We start from the raw sequence: 18,060 nt of genomic DNA on the forward strand, positions 1-18,060 counted from the left end.
GGAGCTGTCGGTGCGGGGCGGAGCGGGGGCCGCGCTCCGGGAGCCCGGCGGCGGCGGGGCCGGTCCCCGGTGCGTGTCCGCGGAGCCGCTCAGAGCAGCCCCGGGGCCGTGCCGGCCGCTCCTCCCCGTCCGGCTGGAACGACCGTGCCAGCCCGGGATCCCCGATCGGCGCGTGCGGGGCCGCGGCGGGACCGGTAGCGGCGGGGTGTCGCGGCTCTTTGGGTCGGGGCGGTTCGCGGAGTGCTCGGGGCGCGGTGTCGCTGCCCGGTCCGGCCGTGCCGAGGGCCCCCCGGGAGCGCTCCGCCGGCAGCGGTGTTTCCTCTCGCGGCGCTGACACTCCGCCCGTGCTGAATCGCCCTCCCGGCGCTGCTCGCACGGAGCCGGGGGAGCTTTCCCGGGTGCCGCGGCCGAGCTCAGCTCCTCCCTGGAGAAGTTCCCTCGGTGTCCGCTTCTCCGTGTCCCAGCCGGGCGCTGGTCTCAGCACGGGCCCCTTTGGGCTGTCCCGGCCATTCCGTGGTGCCAGGGAGGTGTCGGTGCTCTGAAGGCGTTCCGAGGTGGTGTGGGCACCCCGCCTGCTCTGGGGGTCGAGGTTGGGGCGTGCGGGCCTCGAAACTGGTGTGTAAACCAATAATTCTTGTTTGTTGTGCTGTGTGGTGACCTCTGCAGGGATGCTGTCACCCTGCTGCCACGCTGGTGTGTCGGGAAAAGTTTCCGTAGTGTCACTGTTAGACCTTGGAGATGCTGTCAGGGCTTTAAGAGTTGTTTGTGCCTCGGTGTTTTGCTGGTTATTCAGTAGTAGGTGCGGGTCAGGCTCAGTCAGGACTCACAGCCCCTGTTGTGGGTTGGGAGGATCAGGAGTGGCCCAGACAATGTTGCTCTGGTGCTTTTTTCCTTGAGAGCAAAGTTCCCTCGCTTTCAGTACCGAATGACAGGGACTGAGAGCCACAGTGTCAGTTCCATAGAGCCGGGATTTTGGCTCTGTTATGTGGAAGTTGGTGGAGCTCTCTGTGCTGGGGGTGGTGGCTGGGAAGGAAGGGCACTGTGTGGTGCATAACTCCCATGGAACTGATGCTGTGCACACTCAGGTTGTGCTGCTGGGTGTCATTTGTCCCTTTATCTGCCTCGGAGCAGAGGGTGATGGCGCTGCCAGGGCTCAGCACGGGCAGCGGGTGTGACACCAGAGTTGGGGGGGATGTACCCACCTCACTTCGCTGATGTTGTGCTGCATTTTGTGCACAGGATCTCAGCTTAATACACAAAACAGCAACATCAGCAATCCCAAAGTGGAGTGTCCAACCCCAGAAATGCCATTAAATGTCTCTTCCTTGGTTCTGTGGGTCCGGTGTGTGGTGCTGTTTGTAGGCGACACTTGCACAGCTGGGCAAGCTGAGATTGTTCAAACCTGGAGCTGGAGTGAGCAGTAGGGTCTGTGGGCTGGTAAAGCCCCTGTGGAGCACAGGCAAAGCACTGCAAACTTCTCTGCACTGCATTTAAACTTCTCAGACCTCTTGGGCCAGGCTGAACTCCCTGGTGCCTGTTGGAGCAGGTCCTGCTTTGGGCACCTCTCCAGGAGCTGACCAGCAGTGATGGTCTTCGACCTGAAACAGCACTAAAGGCAACTTTCCTACTCTTTTTCTTCCCAGTGAAACGTGATGTCCAGGAAAACGATGAGGAAGCAGTGCAAGTCAAAGAGCAGAGCATCCTGGAGCTGGGGTCGCTGCTGGCCAAGACTGGGCAGGCAGAAGGTGAGCCTGAAATCAGGAGCTGAGGTAACAGGCAGGAGATCCTGCAGCCAATGGATTTAGTCTCCTTACTTAGTGGGATAGCTGGAAAAACAGCTTTTGGCAGGAAATGTTCTCTCAGAGACAGGTCAGAAACTAAAAACCAAATAAACAACATAAATATTACTCTGGTGTTGCTTGGCCCAGTGCTCCAAACAATGCACAGTTCAGTCTGTGGCCCTTTGACATGGGGCTGTTTCAGTATGAGTGACTAAAGTTTTGCTAAGTTATGTTTGAGATGAGAGGTGTCTCCTGGTTGGTTTCACATGGGAAAGTTTGTCCCATAAAGTCCTTTCTCACCAGCAGCTCCTCTCACAATTAATTGATTTATCTGCTGGACCATTACATCAGCAGCCCCTACCCAGCTCTGCATGGGACAGTCCCTCTATTGTGAGTGTGTGAGGGGACAGGGATGGAGTCGAGTTCTCTGTTCAGTGATGGTTTTGAATCTGTTCCTGTCTCCTGTTTCCTGGAGAGCTCAAGGCAGCAGTTGGTTGTTTTGCACTCAGCAGTTTGGAGCTGTGCTGTGCCTTTCCCCTGGAGCATTTCAGGACACGCCGTGTCCGTACCCAGAGCGTTCTGTGCTTGGGCTGCAGCTCTGGGCAGTGGAAAATGTTTGCTTGCAAGTGTGGCCCTGGGTGGGGGAAGCACCCAGCAGAAGGTTTAATCACACTGGAAGTGTTGGGACACCAGGCCTAACTTTGGAGTAGCTCGTGGAAAGCTCTGTGAGGGCTCAGCCACAGATCCAGGTCACAGTTTACATCTGTTGTGAAATGTCCCTTGGTGTCCCACTGGGCTTGGGAAGCTCCTGTTTGGCCGGGCCCTTTCACTGCTCTGCCCATGTCACACGTGCTCGGAGGAGCATTCCAGACCCTGATCCCACTGAGGATTGCAGTGGGACAGGGCTGGGGACAGTGCCTGACTGGCCCTGAGAGAGTGCTGGAAGCCAAGGTGCTGTTTGTGTCACCTCACTCAGGTGTCCACCTCTGATTGCTGCTGGGGGCTGTGTTTAGGGTCTGTGAGGGAAACAAACCCAGCACAGGATTCAGCTGCTCGTGCAGGACAGAGGAAGCTGCTGTGCAAGTGCCCCTTTCCTGGCTGAAGTCAGTGAGCTCAGTGTGGGTGTCTGTGCTGTGCCAGTGCCCTTTGCACCCTGGTGTTTGCTCACCAGAGATCACCAAACACGGCTGGGCTCTGCAGCAGGGGAGATGTTGGTGGGGGGGAGTAAAAAGGGGGAAATCATCTCCAGAGTCTCTTCAGGTCAGTGTGGTTGTGCTGATGGTGAGCAGAACTGAGGGCAGAGTTCTTGTGGCCTCCTCACCTCTGCAGAGCTCGGAGCAGTGTTGAGTTTAAGCTGGAGTTTGGCATGAGGATAAAGAGCTCCAGGGTTTTCCCAGAGGGTGGTAATTGATAGATTTATTTTCTTTCAAGGGGAAGGCTGAGGAATTGAAAATAACACTGTTAACTGATCAAACCCAGGGTTGTGAGGGGACAAACGTGGAATGTATTTGTGGTGTATTAAAGGTACCAGTAAACTGCAGAGTGAGTGTGTTCTGGAGGGAAGAAAATGGACTTGGCCCCATTCAGAAGCCAGGGGGGTGTGTGTAGCTCAGAGGGAGATCAGCAGGATCTGCAGGTGTTTTCTGGAGTTGTGGAGGATGAAGGAAAGGGTGCCCTGGCTTAGGGTGGTGCTGGAGCTGTGGGAAGGGCTCTGTCCCTTCCCCTCCTGCAGCTTTCCAGGTAGGAGTGACAAGTCAGGGGCAGCACCAGGTACAGCTGCTCTGAGACCTCGGTGCTGGGCAGACACTGGGGTTTCATCCTGTGGCTTTCACTGCAGAGGGTTTGGTTTTAGCCAGTGGGACTTCTTGGACAGGTTTGAGGGGTTGCAGTGCCCAAAGAGGTGGTGGCTGCACTGTCCCTGGAAGTGGATATTGGGCAGGAATTGTTCCCTGGGAGGGTGGGCAGGCCCTGGCACAGGGTGCCCAGAGCAGCTGTGGCTGCCCCTGGATCCCTGGCAGTGTCCCAGGCCAGGCTGGACATTGGGGCTGGGAGCAGTCTGGGACAGTGGGAGGCGTCCCTGCCCATGGCAGGGGGTGGCACTGGGTTGGCTTTCAGGTCCCTTCCCAATCCAAACCATTCCATGATTCCATGACTCTGCTGAAGTGCAGCCTTTGTTACAAAAATAACAATAATATAATTGTTCTCTCCAATCCTTAATCTTTATCAAGCAGATAAACTCACAGGTTAATTACTTTTCTTCACGACAGTTCCAGATTTTTATAGCATTTCACAGAACTACAGGGTTGGAATAACTTGGAGCAGGAATTTGGATACGTGGAGTGTCAGCTTGTGGAAGCACTTCCCTGAGCATGAGCTTCAGGGTTCATTTTCCAGAGCTGCTGCTCATCACTCCTGCAGAGCTGTCAATCACACCCCTTTACCAGGCATTGCATTTACTTTAGAAAAATAAAATCCTAAAAATAGTTGATGGTTACATTGGTAGGAGAGAGAAATTTCTGTGGGAACTTCGAGTCTGCACGGCTGAATGTGGAGTTTGCAGAATGCACAGCTGGATTCCAGCTGTTGGCTTGGGATCTGCTTTCTGGGGAGTTCTGGGGCAGCTCTGGAGCACATCAGTGGGATGATGAACAGTGCAGTGTGTTCCACTGGAGTTTTCCAGCTTTGTTCTGAAGTTCCTGTGGGAAAGAGTGTGTTGGGCACTGGTTGCGTTGGTCCTGAGGAGCTGGTGGAGCACAGGGATGCACAGGAGGAGGGTTCCTGGTGCCTGCTGGTGCCTGAGAGCTGATGGATCTTGGAGAGCCTCAGTAAGACAGATCCAGAGCCCACCTTTCCCAGCTCCCACCAAGATCCTGGAGAGGAGCTCTGTGCAGAACTGATGTGTTGGACTGTCTGTGGTTGGGTGTTTGCTGTGTAGGCGATCAGAGCATTTGACTTGGATTAAAATGATTGGGATTTGCATCCAGATGTAGCACTGGAGATTAAATGGACTCAGAACAGGATGGTGTGGGAAAAGTCATGGAGCAGCAGGTTCCCTGTGGAGTAAAGACTGTCAGCCTGCAGGCTGCAATCTGAGATGTTAAAGTAGCTGTACCTTAGTTGTACAAAATGCTGCCTGTTTATGCTCTGGCAGAGAGAAAATCAAACTTTTATGGAAGCAAGTGTGGCAGTCAGAGCATCCTGTGGTGTTCCTGTCCTGAGTCCAGGTGGTTTGTTGGGGTCAGGCTCTGTGGTTTGTTGGGGTCAGGCTCTGTGGTTTGCTGGGGTCAGGATCTCCTGCACTGCAGTTTGGGAAATAAAGCTGAGGATCACACTCAAGAGAAGTTCTGTTTGTTCTAAATCTGCACTTTGAGATGCTTGGAAACCTTCCAGTGCCTTAAGGGGCTCCAGGAGCTGGAGAGGGCCTTGGACAAAGGCCTGGAGGGACAGGACAAGGGGCAATGGCTTCCCACTGCCAGAGGGGAGGGATGGATGGGATATTGGGAAGGAATTGTTCCCTGGGAGGGTGGGGAGGCCCTGGCACAGGGTGCCCAGAGCAGCTGGGGCTGCCCCTGGATCCCTGGCAGTGTCCCAGGCCAGGCTGGACGGAGCCTGGAGCACCCAGGACAGTGGGAGGTGTCCCTGCCATGATAGGGGTGGCACTGGAGGGGCTCTGAGGTCCCTCCCAACCCAAACCATCTTGGGATTCCATGATCACCATGAGTGATTGGAAAAAAGTGAGTTCCACTTCTTAAGAGTGTGATAAATGAGGTGTATCAGGCTTGATTAAACTTAAAGTGAATAGGTTAAAAAAGTCAAAAATATGAAGAATCATTTTTAGATATTAATATGATGTTCTTATAATAATTAGCACTAGTATTCTTTAGCATTACTGCTAAACAAAATACAGAAGAACCCTTGTTTACATTTGTTTTTATTGGAATCCTTCCAAACTGAAATTCTCCTGATACTCCTCCATATACTAATTGAAATAACATTAGATTAATCTCTTATTTTAGTTTTGATTCGATACCAGGTTGGTGTAGAAGGTTTCCAAATTAGTCATTACCAGCTTTGTTTTGGTTTTCCTTTTGCTGTGGAATCTTGTAAACACAGTAGTGTGAGATCTACCTGGTATTTGGGTGAGACTTAGAAATCTGGGGCAGAGAGCTGTGATTTCAGTATGCAGCCCCAGTGCTGATGAGTCAGCACTGAACCCTGCCCCTCTGCAGGATCATCTTCCCAAACTGGGAGCAGCCCTGGCTGGGAGCTCCCCAGGGCCACGTGGTGTTTGTTGTAGGAAACTTTTCACTTGTGCTCTGCAATTCCACCACGTCCAACATTCCTGAGTGACTCTGGAGCTGCTGTGCCGTGACTGGGGAATGACACTTCAGTGTTTCTCCATAAGAAAAGACTTTTCCTTTTTCCACCTCTTACAAAGACTGGTTTGTAACTGTGAATTAATGAGGAGATGCAGAAGCAGAAATGTAGTTAAGTGAGGTCAAGAGTGATCAGGTAAAGGTGGAGTTGGAGTGTTAAGGAATAGGATTTTCCAGTGGTGGAGCACAAGGTGTATCTGACACCTGGGCTAGGCTAGGTGGGGCAGATTAAAGCATCAAACTGTGAGTTAATAAAAACACACCTCAATTATGAACTCCATCCCTTATTTTATAGAAACATCTCAAAGCACTTAGCAGATTCTTACATTTTAAAACATTCCTGAGGCAGTTACAGCTGGAGGTGAGTGAGGAGCTGCAGTGACAGGCAGGGCTGTGGTGAGGCTGGAGCCCCCAGTGCCCTCTGCAGCCCCTGTTTGCTGCAGGGCTGCCCTGCAGGTGACATTTGTTGCTCTGTTCCGTGGATGATGCTGAGAAACCACCTGGGGAATGTTTGGTGTGACAAATCCTGCTGGTGCAGGTGATGTGGGGCTGTTCCAGCTGGGTGCAGCTCTTGGCTGGGGGGGTTGTGTTTCATGATTTGGGGTTTTTTACAGAGCTGGGAGGACTCCTGAAGTACGTCCGACCCTTCTTGAACTCCATCAGCAAAGCCAAGGCCGCCCGCCTGGTCCGGTCCCTGCTCGACCTGTTCCTGGACATGGAGGCAGCAACAGGACAGGAGGTGAGCCTGCAGCTGCAGCACCAGGCTGTTCCTCAAAAGCCTGCAACACCATTATCTGACCTAGTTTGCTTCACACTGAAGAATTATTCATGTCAGGAAGCAAACTTTTAATGCATTTGGGTGTATTTTATAAATAAAACATCAGATAATTGAATTTATAACCATGTTTTCTGCAAACCTCTCCCTGCTGCAGGTTAGGAGTGACTCCCACCATGGTCTTAGATTTGTGTTGCTTCCTCAAGTTGTGTCAGGGGAGGTTTAGGTTGGATATTGGGAAAACTCCTTCCCTGAAAGGAGTGTCCAGCCCTGGCACAGCTGCCCAGGGCAGGGGTGGAGTTCCCATCCCTGAAGGGATTTAAAAGCCCTGTGGATGTGGCACTTGGGGACATGGGTCAGTGGTGGCCTTGGCAGTGCTGGGGGAATGGTTGGACTCAGTGATCTGAGAGGGTTTTTCCAACCTCATTGATTTTAGGTGCAGCACTGGGAGTATTTTGCTGTGTGATCAGTGTTGGGAATGTGTTCCCAAAGAGCTTGGAGCAGGAAAGGTGGGGGTGCTGTGGGATGGCACAGAACTGCAGGAGCCATTGCTCAGGGGCTGTCCTGGAGCTGATCAGGATGGCACGTGGGCACACCTGTGATGGGTGTTTGGCTGTGCAGAGACACAAAAGTCACTCCTGAAGTGGGAGTGGAAAGGGTTTTGCAGCTACCAGGTGTAAACTGCTCCAGTGGATGAGCTTCCCCCCCAGAAAACCCGAGGCAGTCTAAGGTAGTGCACAGTTGGGATCCACTTCATTCTCATCAGCTCCCCAGGGTACAGCTGTCTTAGTTTCTCTTTGTTTTCCCCAGTTGTTGGCTATTTGGGAGTGGGATAAGGACAGGAGCACCCTGGAGGTGCTGAGGAGCTCGTTTCAGGCAGTGCTGCCCTGCAGAGGGTTGTCCTGGCACACCAAGGCTGGCACAGGGAGGGTCTGAGCAGCAGGTTAGGGACAAAATGCACATGAAACCTGCACTCAGGGACTGGCAGGTTGCAGGCTAGAGAGGTTCTGCCATGCTGAGGGGCAGGTGACACTCTCATTAGCCAAATTAGCACAAAATTAGCCAAATTAGAACTGTCATCCCTTAGTGCAGGTAACCCAGCCAACATCCCTCGTTTGCTGTCCAGTCCTTGTGGCTTGTGGGTGATAAATGGTGGCAGAATGTTTTCCCCCTCTTTCTCTAACAGAAGAGGTCAGGGAAAATGGGGTGGGATGAGAAGGGAGAACTCCTAAAAGTGTCAGGAGAAAATGAGCAGCTTCAGGCTTTTCTCAAGGTAAACGTGGTGTAAAGGACAATATTGGGATGCAGTTGCAAAAGAGGAACAGGTTGGAGTAATGGTGATGGAAATAATAAAAAGTCAGCCAGAATAGTCACTTTGGAGCATATTCTGAAAACCCAAAACCTTAAGGAAGGATGACATCAACCTGTGAGGCCCTTGATGCAGCAATCTCAAATCCATTCAGAAATGTTGCGAGGAGCGTTTCCTTCCTCAGTGTAACTCACATCCAGCAGGCTCCCAGGAGCCCAGTAAAGCAGTGAAATTGGAGATTTCTCCAGCTCCTAATGCTCCAGCTATCACCCTGTAATAAATTGAAACTTCATAATGGCTTCTCATCAAATGTTCACGTTTAATGAGCAGTGAGAAGGAGCTGACGAGGCCTGCAGTGTTGAGCTGCAATCCAGAGGTTTTGGGAAGAGGCATTCCTGAGCCTGGCACCACGGGATCACTTACTGTATGTTACTAGAGAAGATAAGATATAATCATACCTAATTGAGGTGGAACAGTTCTGCTTTATCCATCATGGGAATCTCAGCCTGAAAAATATGGGAAAATTCTGGGTTTCTTTGTTGTGCTTTGAGGTGATGGGTGAGGCCCCCAGAGCAGAGCCCAGCACCTCTTCTGCTTTATCCAGATCACCTGATCTGATGTATTTACGCCCTAAAGCACATGAAATTTATTTTTCTTTATTGAAAATACACCCTGGCTGTGAGTTTCAACTCTGGGAAAGTGTTAGTGCCCACCCCAAATGCCTCCAAACGACACCTCTGATGTTGTTTGGAGGCATTTGGGGTGGGCACTAACGAAGAAAACTTCTAGAATTGACTGATTTCTTTCTGTTCCCTTTAAGGTTGACCTGTGTTTAGAGTGTATTGAGTGGGCCAAATCAGAGAAGAGGACTTTCCTACGCCAGGCTCTGGAGGTAGGTCCCAGATGCCAAACATGTGGAGCAGCATCATCCCCTTGTCACATTTAATAGCTGTAAAAGTAGAGCACTTGTGTGCTGTTCAGATCTTCCTGCGTGTCAGGGGAGGGCATTAATTACCCTGAAATTCTCCTTAAAAAGGCAGGATTTTACTCCTTGCACAACTGGACCACTTCATGTGACAAATACAGATTAATGTAATGAAGTCTTGTGCAGAGAAGAATACAAAGCTTCATTTTACAAAACCAATCTGTTCTGGCTTTCCTCACAGCAGTTCCTTTTCTGTTCTCCAGGCGAGGCTGGTCTCTCTCTACTTCGACACCAAGAGGTACCAAGAAGCTCTGCAGCTAGGTGAGGTTCCCACTAGGTGGTGGTAAATCTTTGCTTTTAATTTACTCTTGACAAGGAAAGCCATCGACTGTGTCATGTTCCTGGAGAAGTTTGGCACGATTTGGGTCTTAATTTCTCAGGGCTGGTCCAGTTCTGCCACCTTTTGCTGTAGCTGGGTGATAACAGCTCGTAGAGATGTCTTTGTTCTCGCTGTTTCACCATCCTCACCCATCTCACCTGGTCCTAAGGCTGTTTTGGATGTGGCTTGGAGCAGCCTGGGAGGTGTCCCTGCCCATTTGAGAGTGGAATGAGATGAGCTTTAAGACCTCTTCCAACCCAGACCATTCTGGGATTCTGTGATTTGTTCATTTCAGGTAATTTTGGGAGCTGTATCCAGCTGAAGGCCACAGGTTTGGCTCCTGCTGGAACATGCTGGAATACACAGCTGTGGCCACAGAGGCTGAAGGGAGAAAGAAGCTTTTCTCCAGTTTGGTCAAACACAGCCCAATAAAACCAGGAAATGGCAAAATCTCTGTGGGTGTCATCAGCCAGGGTCTCACGGAGGCTTTAAGAATTTGCTCCTGCACCACCTGAGGGATGCTAATGAACCAGTGAACTCCTGCTCTGCCCCAAAGCAGAGTAAAGCAGGACCTCTTAGAGCTCCCCTGGTGCTTTTTAAATGCTCATTTTGCAAATGACTGCAGTGCTGTAAGCGGGGTTTAAGCTGTCAGTGAGGTTTAAGCTGTGAGGTTTAAGCTGTCTGAGGGGTGTTAGCACAGCCTGCTCCGCCGGGGCTGAGGGACAGCTGCAGGGACACTGCCTGAACTGCTCACCTGGGACCCAGAACTTCTTAACCTGTGTGGTGGCACGAGCCTGTGTCATGTCCAGAGTCACCTGGGTGACATTTATCTCATCAGAATGTTGAGTGCTCTGGCTCATGGAATTCAGCACGGAATTAGAACTAGTTTGCATAGGGATATGTAATGAACTCAGGTTTAAACTGATCAGAGGCCACATTCCAAAGCTGTCCTTAATTAATTGAATCCCTTGGCTGCTGGTGGGACAGCCTGGGGAGCTGGGGAGGTCTGTACCTCTGGGACAGCCTCTGATGCTCTATCAGGATGTCAGTGCTGTGCACCAGCATTGCTGTGTGGCTGACCAGGATGTGGTTGTGTCCGTGGCTGTGGGGAGCAGGTGCAAGCAGAGTCTCTCAGCGATGTCTCCAGGGAGAATCCATTTGTTTCTGCCCAGTTCTGTTGTTTCACATCTGGTTATCAGCTCCTGAGCACAGCAAGGGAGGAGGAGGTTTTTAGCTCTGCTCACCCTAAGTTACCTCTTCAGTGGGGGGAAGAAGGGGACAAGTTTCCTCTAGGACTGGCTCGTTCTGTCCTCACAAGGCTTTGGTGTGACAGCTTGTCTTGGCATTTCTTAGGCTGTCCCTTCCTGCCTCCTAAATCTGACCTGTAGATGTCTCGTGTTAAAAACATTCCCTCATCCCGTGTTCTCAGGAGTTTCCTGAGAATGCTTCGTGGTGCAGAGGGGGCAGTTCTGCAGGAGCTCCCTGTGGGAGAGGGAAATCACCTGCGAATGGTGCCAAAGTAACCATCCCAACTGCCCAACCCCTCCAGGACACTCTGCTGCCCACACCCCACCTCTGACACAAAACTGCTTCATCCTCCAGCTGTGGACTGGCACTGTCCCACCATTATTCCCTCTCCCTTGCTTTTCCTTAGAAGAAGAGCTTGTGTAAGCCTCACCTCCCTCCCTCAAAGCCCTGACTGCCAGGGGAGGACGGGTGTCCCCTGGAGAGGCTGGGTTTGTGTGATGCTGATGCAGAGCAGCTCACAGAGCTTTGTCCTTCCCCTCTGCCAGGCTCCCAACTGCTTCGGGAATTGAAAAAGATGGATGACAAGGCACTGCTGGTGGAAGTGCAGCTCTTAGAGAGCAAGACTTACCATGCCCTGAGCAATCTGCCAAAAGCAAGAGCAGCCTTAACCTCGGCACGGACTACAGCCAACGCCATCTACTGTCCCCCCAAGCTGCAGGCAGCGCTGGACATGCAGTCAGGTGAGGCCTGCAGGACAAGGACAACGCCCAGGAACTCGTCCTGACACTGCACTTGTCTGGTATTCCTTCTTTCCTGAGGGAATCATGGAAAGTGGTGCTTGGTGGGGCCTCAAGATATCACCAGTTCTGCCTCAGGTAGCATCAGCTGCAGTGACCTTGTTCCTGACACTGGTGTTTTCAGCCCATTTTTGAAAGCTTCCTGTGGTGGAGGGTCCATGACCTCCCCAGGCACTGCTGTTCCAGCCTCTCACTGTGTTCCTGACCCATTTCACATTGTTCCTGACCCAGTTTGGAGGCACTTACCTGAAGTGCCCCAAACTTGTCTGTCCAAAAATGTCCTCGTAAGAGAGGGTGTGGATTTTCTTCTGATAGAGATGAGGCGGGGGGGGGCACAGGAGGAAAGGATTCCCGTCACTGAAGTCACAGATAAAGCACTGAACAACCAAATTGTTCTGTCTTCTCCCAGTCATGCTCAGAATTAACCCATTTGTGCCTCTCCCAGGTATTATCCACGCAGCAGAAGAGAAGGACTGGAAAACAGCCTATTCATATTTTTATGAGGCGTTTGAGGGCAATGATTCAATTGACAACCCCAAAGCCATCACTGCTCTGAAATACATGTTGCTGTGCAAAATCATGCTCAACAGGTAGGTGGCAGATGGCTCTGGGAAGAACGCTTCCTGCATTTCCAGGGGAAGGGCTTTTTGTTTATGGGACTCGGAACTAATGGGCTCAAGCAGTGTCTTTATCACCTGATCAGTGCTCCTGATGGGGGGGTATTTGAGTTGAGCACTTTGCTGTCAGTTGGGGATTTCTGAGGTGCTCTGGGGTTTAAGCTGGCCATGTTCCTCTATAAATGCTCTGTTCCCTCTGTCTGCAGCCCAGAAGATGTGCAAGCATTAGTGAGTGGGAAGCTTGCTCTGCGGTATGCAGGAAGACAGGTATAGAAACTTAATCCTTTCTGTCTCTCTTACCTCTCTCAATAGTGGCTTATTTGTTTTGTCAAGCACTTTGCTCCTTTCACACCAAACACCCATCACTCCCGCGTGTCCAGAACTGATTAAATTACCATGAGTCATTACCAGAAGTCAGTTGCCTTCAAAGGGGTTTACAGCGATTTTCACAACCACAGAATTTGGGCTGCTGGCTTCATTTTCCCTGTTTTTCTCCTCCCTGCTTTTCTTCATCAGCTGCAAACTGCCTGATACCACCAGGTCCTTGTGTCCCTGCTCTCAGCAGCTGCTGCAGGGTTTAAATCCAAGTTACTCTTTTTACTTCATTGTAGCCAGTCCTGAGACTCCGTCCCTGGCAGTGTAGCTGAGCAGAGGAGACCTGGATGGCTGCGAGGTGGGAGCCAGGCAGGCAGGAAGTGTTAAACCACTGCTCATTCTGACATGTGAACATGGCAGACTGGGAATGCCATCCCCAAATTAAATCCAGGGTGCTTGGAGAAGGTGCAGGGCCACGCTCCAGTGTGCCAGGAGTGCCCTCAGGGGATGTGCTCAGCCTGGGCTTTGCTTTGATGCACGAGCTGCCCACGGGGGATTAGGAATTAGCAGAGCTCAGTTCGTGAAAAGGTCTGACATGGGGATATCCCTCCTGGATCAGGAAGGGCAGCCCCAATCCTGCCTAATCCCTTTGCCCTGAGTGGCAGCTGGAGGCTCCTCTCCAGAGCAGGAGCTGCTGGCTGTTCCCACACTGCTCCTGAGCCAGCCCTGAGCAGCAATTCCTGCAGCAGCTGCGGAGCAGGGAGAGAGCGGCCCTGGGGGCAGCTCGATGGGGATCCCGGAATATCCCAAGCTGGAAAGGACCACAAGGATCTAGTCCAGCTCCTGGCTCTGCATGGGACAATCCCAAAAAGAGAGGGCAGCAGAAGCCTGGGCCTTGTGCACCAGAGGCACTGGGCTGTCCTTGTCCCATCCCCCCCCACTTGGGCTCTGTTCTGCTGTTCCCTGCTGGGATTCCCACTGTTGGGTGTAAATGGGGTTCTTTGGGGATGAGGATTTTGCTTTATTTCAGCAGTTCTGGGGTAGACAAGATCCATCCCCGGTGCTGTCCATGGTGGGGTGTCCATGGGAGCTGCTGCCCTGCCCCTGTCATTCGGCAGAGAAGTGGCCATGCTGAAGGGGAGAAGCTCAGCTTGAGGGCCCAAAATGGCCACGTTCATTAAGCCAGTGCCAAAATGTGCACTTCCCTTAAAAACAGTGTCAAACTCACTCCCAACCTGCAGCTGGTGCTCTCAGAGCCGGGTGCTTTGTCCCTCTGGAGATGTCTCAGCTCATGTCCTGCAGCTGCCAGGCTTGTTCTCCCCTCAGCAGCTGCTCTCCCTCTGCCTGTGGCAGTGACAGGGAACATTCCTGGTTTGCTGCTTAAGCACGTTCCCAAGATACTGCACAGTTGGCATATTCACCCTGAGGAGAATCCAGAAGAAAATAACCTCCTCTGGTTCTCTTTCCCCACAGACAGAAGCACTAAAATGCGTGGCACAGGCCAGCAAGAACCGGTCGCTGGCAGATTTCGAAAAGGTGAGTCAGGGACACAGAAAACGGGGCCTGGCTGGGCAAAAACCCATCAGAAATGCCAGGTTTGGAAAGTTGTAGGAGCTGTTACATCCCACAGCAGGAAACCATGGAAACATTGATAGAAAGCAACAGTGCACCAAGAAATACCCCCCAACAATCAACCGGTTGGGTTTTCAGTGCGTGGGGGATAAACTTGCTTGAACCCAGTTTTCTTCCTTTTTTTTTTTTTTTTTTGGAGACCCAACTTGGATGCAGTTTTCCTTTAGGTGCTGTTCACTGGGATGTGCATCTTGCTAAAATTTTTCCTGGTTTCAGCAGGAATGCTGCAGAGCTCAGGGAGAGGATTCCTGTGTCAGGATCCAAACCTGTCGTGCTCTGCTCCCTGTGAACAGAGCCTGGGGCTTGCTGAGCTCCAGCAGGGTGCAGATAGAAGATGTTGGAAAGGCTGCTGGGCTGTTGTGATCCTCTGGCTTTTAGCCAAGTTAGGGATTGGATTAGCCATGGGACGTGGCTGGGCAGGGAGGGTATTTCATCCTCCGAGGACCTTGAGGAGCTGTTGCTACCAGAATTATTTCCTGCCACCGTGTCCCCACAGGCTCTGACAGACTACAAGGTGGAGCTCAGGGACGACCCCATCATAAACACTCACCTGGCCAAGCTCTATGATAATTTATTGGAACAGAACCTGATCAGAGTCATCGAACCCTTCTCCAGAGTACAGGTAAATGTCTCCAGCAGCACCTGGACAGGCTGGTCCCTCTGTCCCTGCTGCTGAGGGTGAGGGGATTGTTCCCATGTGGAACACTTCTTACTCTGAGCTGCTCAGCACTTCCAGAGCTCAGGGTTCATTGTGTTAAAATTAAAAGGAGAAGGCTGAGGGAACCTTTGAAAAACCACACTCCAGAGTCATTGCCCTTTCCACCTGTTTCTCATGCTCCCTGAAAGGTGACTGGCTTTTAACCCTGAAGGTGACAGCATTTGGCTTTGAAGGCCTCTGGCAGGATGAGGCTGTGCCATAGTCTTGGAGAAGAAATATTTCACCTTTCAGAGTGAAGTGGCTTTAGGGGTCCAGTCCATCTTAGTTAAAATCAGATGTGAAACCTGAGGGGCCTGAAGCTGCAGAGTGGAGAAAGCCACTGGAGATTTTTAGGCCAAAGCATTTCCAGGCCTTTGAGCTATTCCATGGGAGAGCCCCAAACCTCTGTGTTGTGTGTCCAAAGGGCAGCTAAAGATTTACTTAAATGTTGGTCTCTCTTATAGATTGAACACATATCCAGCCTCATCAAGCTCTCAAAGGTAAGAACCTCCCCAGAAGTCGGTGCCTTGTGTTCAGAGGGCAGAGGAGTTGGGGTTAAATGGCATTTACCACTGGGAACTGAACATGGAGGGTGACAGATGAGCTCCATAGCATTGCCAGGCAAATCTCACCCTTGGGAACTGAACTCTGACACAGGCAGCTCCTGGGAGTCATCGAGGCTTCCTGTGCTCCAGGCTTTGCTGTGCTGTCCCCTTCCCTCCTGTGGGTTTCACTCCCTGTCTTGGCTCTTGCTTTTTATTTGAGGCAGATTTTCCTGTGCTCTGTCGTGACCAGCTCAGTCTTCCCCCATGCCCTGAGCTTAATCCTCTGAGTGTTCCCAGGGGAACCTTACTTAGACCCTTAAGATCCAGGATCCAGCTAATCACCCTGCAGTGCCATTAGGGATGCATCTGTCACACTGACTATGCAGTAACTGCTTTACAGATAATCCCAGACAGATAAAGTTTTGGGGAAATCCACGGTAATCCCAGCCCGTTGCACCCCAGAGTGCTGTTGTCTTGTGCTGGCATTAAGGCCAGAGGTTGGGAAGTGAGCTGAGCTCAGCCTTTGTGGTCACAGAATCACTGAATCATTCAGGTTGGAAAAGGCCTCTGAGATCATCGAGTCCAGATGTTCCCCAGCACTGCCAAGGCCACCCACGTCCCCAAGTGCCACATCCACACATCTGTGAAATCTCTCCAGGAATGGTGATTCTGCCTCTGCCCTGGGCTGGACAACCCTTTCCATGAAGAAATTTTCCCTAATATCCAACCTAAACCTCCCCTGGCACACAGTCTGTTCCCAGACTGGCCTGTGGTGTTCAACACATCCCTAATACTCAGAGTAAAAGCTGCTCTGTGCCCCCTCTGCCCAGAGAGGAGCTGCCTCCTGTGGGCCTTCCTGGTGCTGGGCAGGAGCTCAGCTGGGTCCTGCGTGGATTAAATAAAACTTGGCCAACTCTTGTCTAAATCCTTGCTGAACTGAATTAGAAAGTTCCAGAACCCCCACGAGTAAAGCCTGTGTGAAGTGACAGATCCAATGTCACCTGTGGAACAGGGGACATCCTGGTGCTCCCTCATTAACAGCTGCTCTGTCATTTCCTGAGGCATCTCAAGCAGTGGGTGGTGTCCAAGCCGTGTTCAGGGAGGAAGGAGCTGCTGTTGAGCAGTGCTCACGTCCCACCAGGGCTGTTGGGTGTGCAGCAGTAAAACTCACGTGTTTTTATGTAGTTCTGGGAGACTTTTCATTTCTCTGCTTCAATTTCAGGCTGAGGTAGAAAGGAAACTGTCACAGATGATCTTGGACAAGAAGTTTCATGGTGAGTATGCATCCCTCAGCTCTGAGTGCCCTGTGTTTGCACGAGCTGTGGCTGGGCTCCCCTTCCTCCTCTGAACCTGGGGGTCCTGCTCAGGCAGCAGATGTGCAAGTGGCAGTCAGGAGTGGCAGTCAGGAGTGACAGTCAGGAAGGCTCTTCCTGCTGCTCCATCCACCTTCCTTAACCCTGAGGGTTAATTTCAGAAACGCTTTTGGGTCCCTCTGTGCTGTGACAGGGACAGTGTGGGACCCCCAGCTGGGCTGTCTGGTCAGGCTGGGCTGTCCCCCTTGGAGCTGACAGGGATGTGGTCACCTTTCCCAGCTGTTTGTGTCGGGAGCATTCTGTGGGGGCAGCCCATGGCACAGTGGGGTGCTGTGGCTTGGCTGGGCCCACAGCAGGCTGCAGCCCCAATAATCTCTCGAGGAACCAGCTGTGCTCTTGGTTCTGTTGTCCCTGGATGTGGCTGGGCGAGGGGAGTGCCTGGAAGCTGCACCCTGAGCATGGAGCGCTCTGGGAGGACAGAGCCCAGCTGGCATCTGGGCACAGCTGCAATAAACCAGCTGGGCACTGAGCAGGCAGGGAGATGGTAGGGAGTGAGCAGGAATACTCATATGGAGTGGGTAGGGAATGAGCAGGAATACTCGTCTCCTGGGTGGCTTCTCAGGCTGGGATGTATTTTTTTCTGGGAATGCTGAAGCAGTCCTGACCAAAATCAGCCAGTCCGGCCCAACACGTGCACCCTTCCCAAACCCTGCACAGCTGGTTGGGTGTTTCTGGGGTAGATCCCTGAATTCCTACTGTCTGGAAGCCGTGATCCCTCGAGCATCCCAGTGCTAACAGCAGCTTGTGCCCACAGGAATCCTTGACCAGGGCGAGGGTGTCCTGATCATCTTCGACGAACCCCCCGTAGACAAAACTTACGAGGCTGCCCTCGAGACGATTCAGAACATGAGCAAAGTAGTGGATTCGCTCTACAACAAAGCCAAGAAGTTGACATAGGTGAGTGGGGCCTCCCCGGGGGCCGCAGAGCTCCGGAGTCGCTGCCAGGCCCCGCCGTGCTCCGTGTCCCTGAGCCTTGTTCCCTCTCCTGTCGAGTGACATGGCTCTGTTTTCTCTTTGCAGAGTTGAATTTGCTAGCTGTCATTTGGAGAGTGTGTGTGACAGGAGAGTGAAACCTTTGGGAAAATGTTAGGAGACTTTTTTTTTCTTCTTTGTTCTACTTTTCGCTCGGAAAGTTTTTAAACTTCCTCATCCGGTGCATCTTGTATTCCAGACGATGCGTGTTCCAGTTTCCATGTAATCTTTACTGGCCGAACTTTGTATCTGGGGGGGGAATATTGTTTAAACAAAGAGGGTATTCTAAATAAAAGGAAAAAGGCTTACACTACCTAAA

General features: G+C 51.8%; 1 protein-coding gene across 2 annotated transcripts in view; it reads left to right on the forward strand.

Moving 5' to 3' along the window:
• Positions 1 to 18,060, forward strand: part of PSMD11 (proteasome 26S subunit, non-ATPase 11) — an 18,559-nt gene extending 499 nt beyond the window's left edge. Inside the window, exons 2-15 of one of the 2 annotated variants that reach the window (XM_042021578.1) lie at positions 943 to 953; positions 1,644 to 1,745; positions 6,772 to 6,896; positions 9,062 to 9,133; positions 9,430 to 9,487; positions 11,339 to 11,533; positions 12,036 to 12,180; positions 12,414 to 12,474; positions 13,996 to 14,058; positions 14,651 to 14,776; positions 15,316 to 15,351; positions 16,619 to 16,670; positions 17,524 to 17,666; positions 17,790 to 18,060. In XM_042021578.1, coding sequence (XP_041877512.1) covers positions 943 to 953; positions 1,644 to 1,745; positions 6,772 to 6,896; positions 9,062 to 9,133; positions 9,430 to 9,487; positions 11,339 to 11,533; positions 12,036 to 12,180; positions 12,414 to 12,474; positions 13,996 to 14,058; positions 14,651 to 14,776; positions 15,316 to 15,351; positions 16,619 to 16,670; positions 17,524 to 17,666 — 1,189 coding nt within the window. In that variant the 3' untranslated portion in view covers positions 17,790 to 18,060. Of the gene's footprint in view, positions 1 to 942; positions 954 to 1,624; positions 1,746 to 6,771; positions 6,897 to 9,061; positions 9,134 to 9,429; positions 9,488 to 11,338; positions 11,534 to 12,035; positions 12,181 to 12,413; positions 12,475 to 13,995; positions 14,059 to 14,650; positions 14,777 to 15,315; positions 15,352 to 16,618; positions 16,671 to 17,523; positions 17,667 to 17,789 lie in introns of those variants that run through there. The other variant, XM_042021577.1, reaches the window with a different exon arrangement.

The sequence above is a fragment of the Corvus kubaryi genome, unplaced genomic scaffold, assembly GCF_017639235.1.
Source record: "Corvus kubaryi isolate FWS band 111438036 unplaced genomic scaffold, C.kubaryi_AGA036_p1.0 37152, whole genome shotgun sequence".
Classification (NCBI taxonomy): Eukaryota; Metazoa; Chordata; class Aves; order Passeriformes; family Corvidae; genus Corvus; species Corvus kubaryi.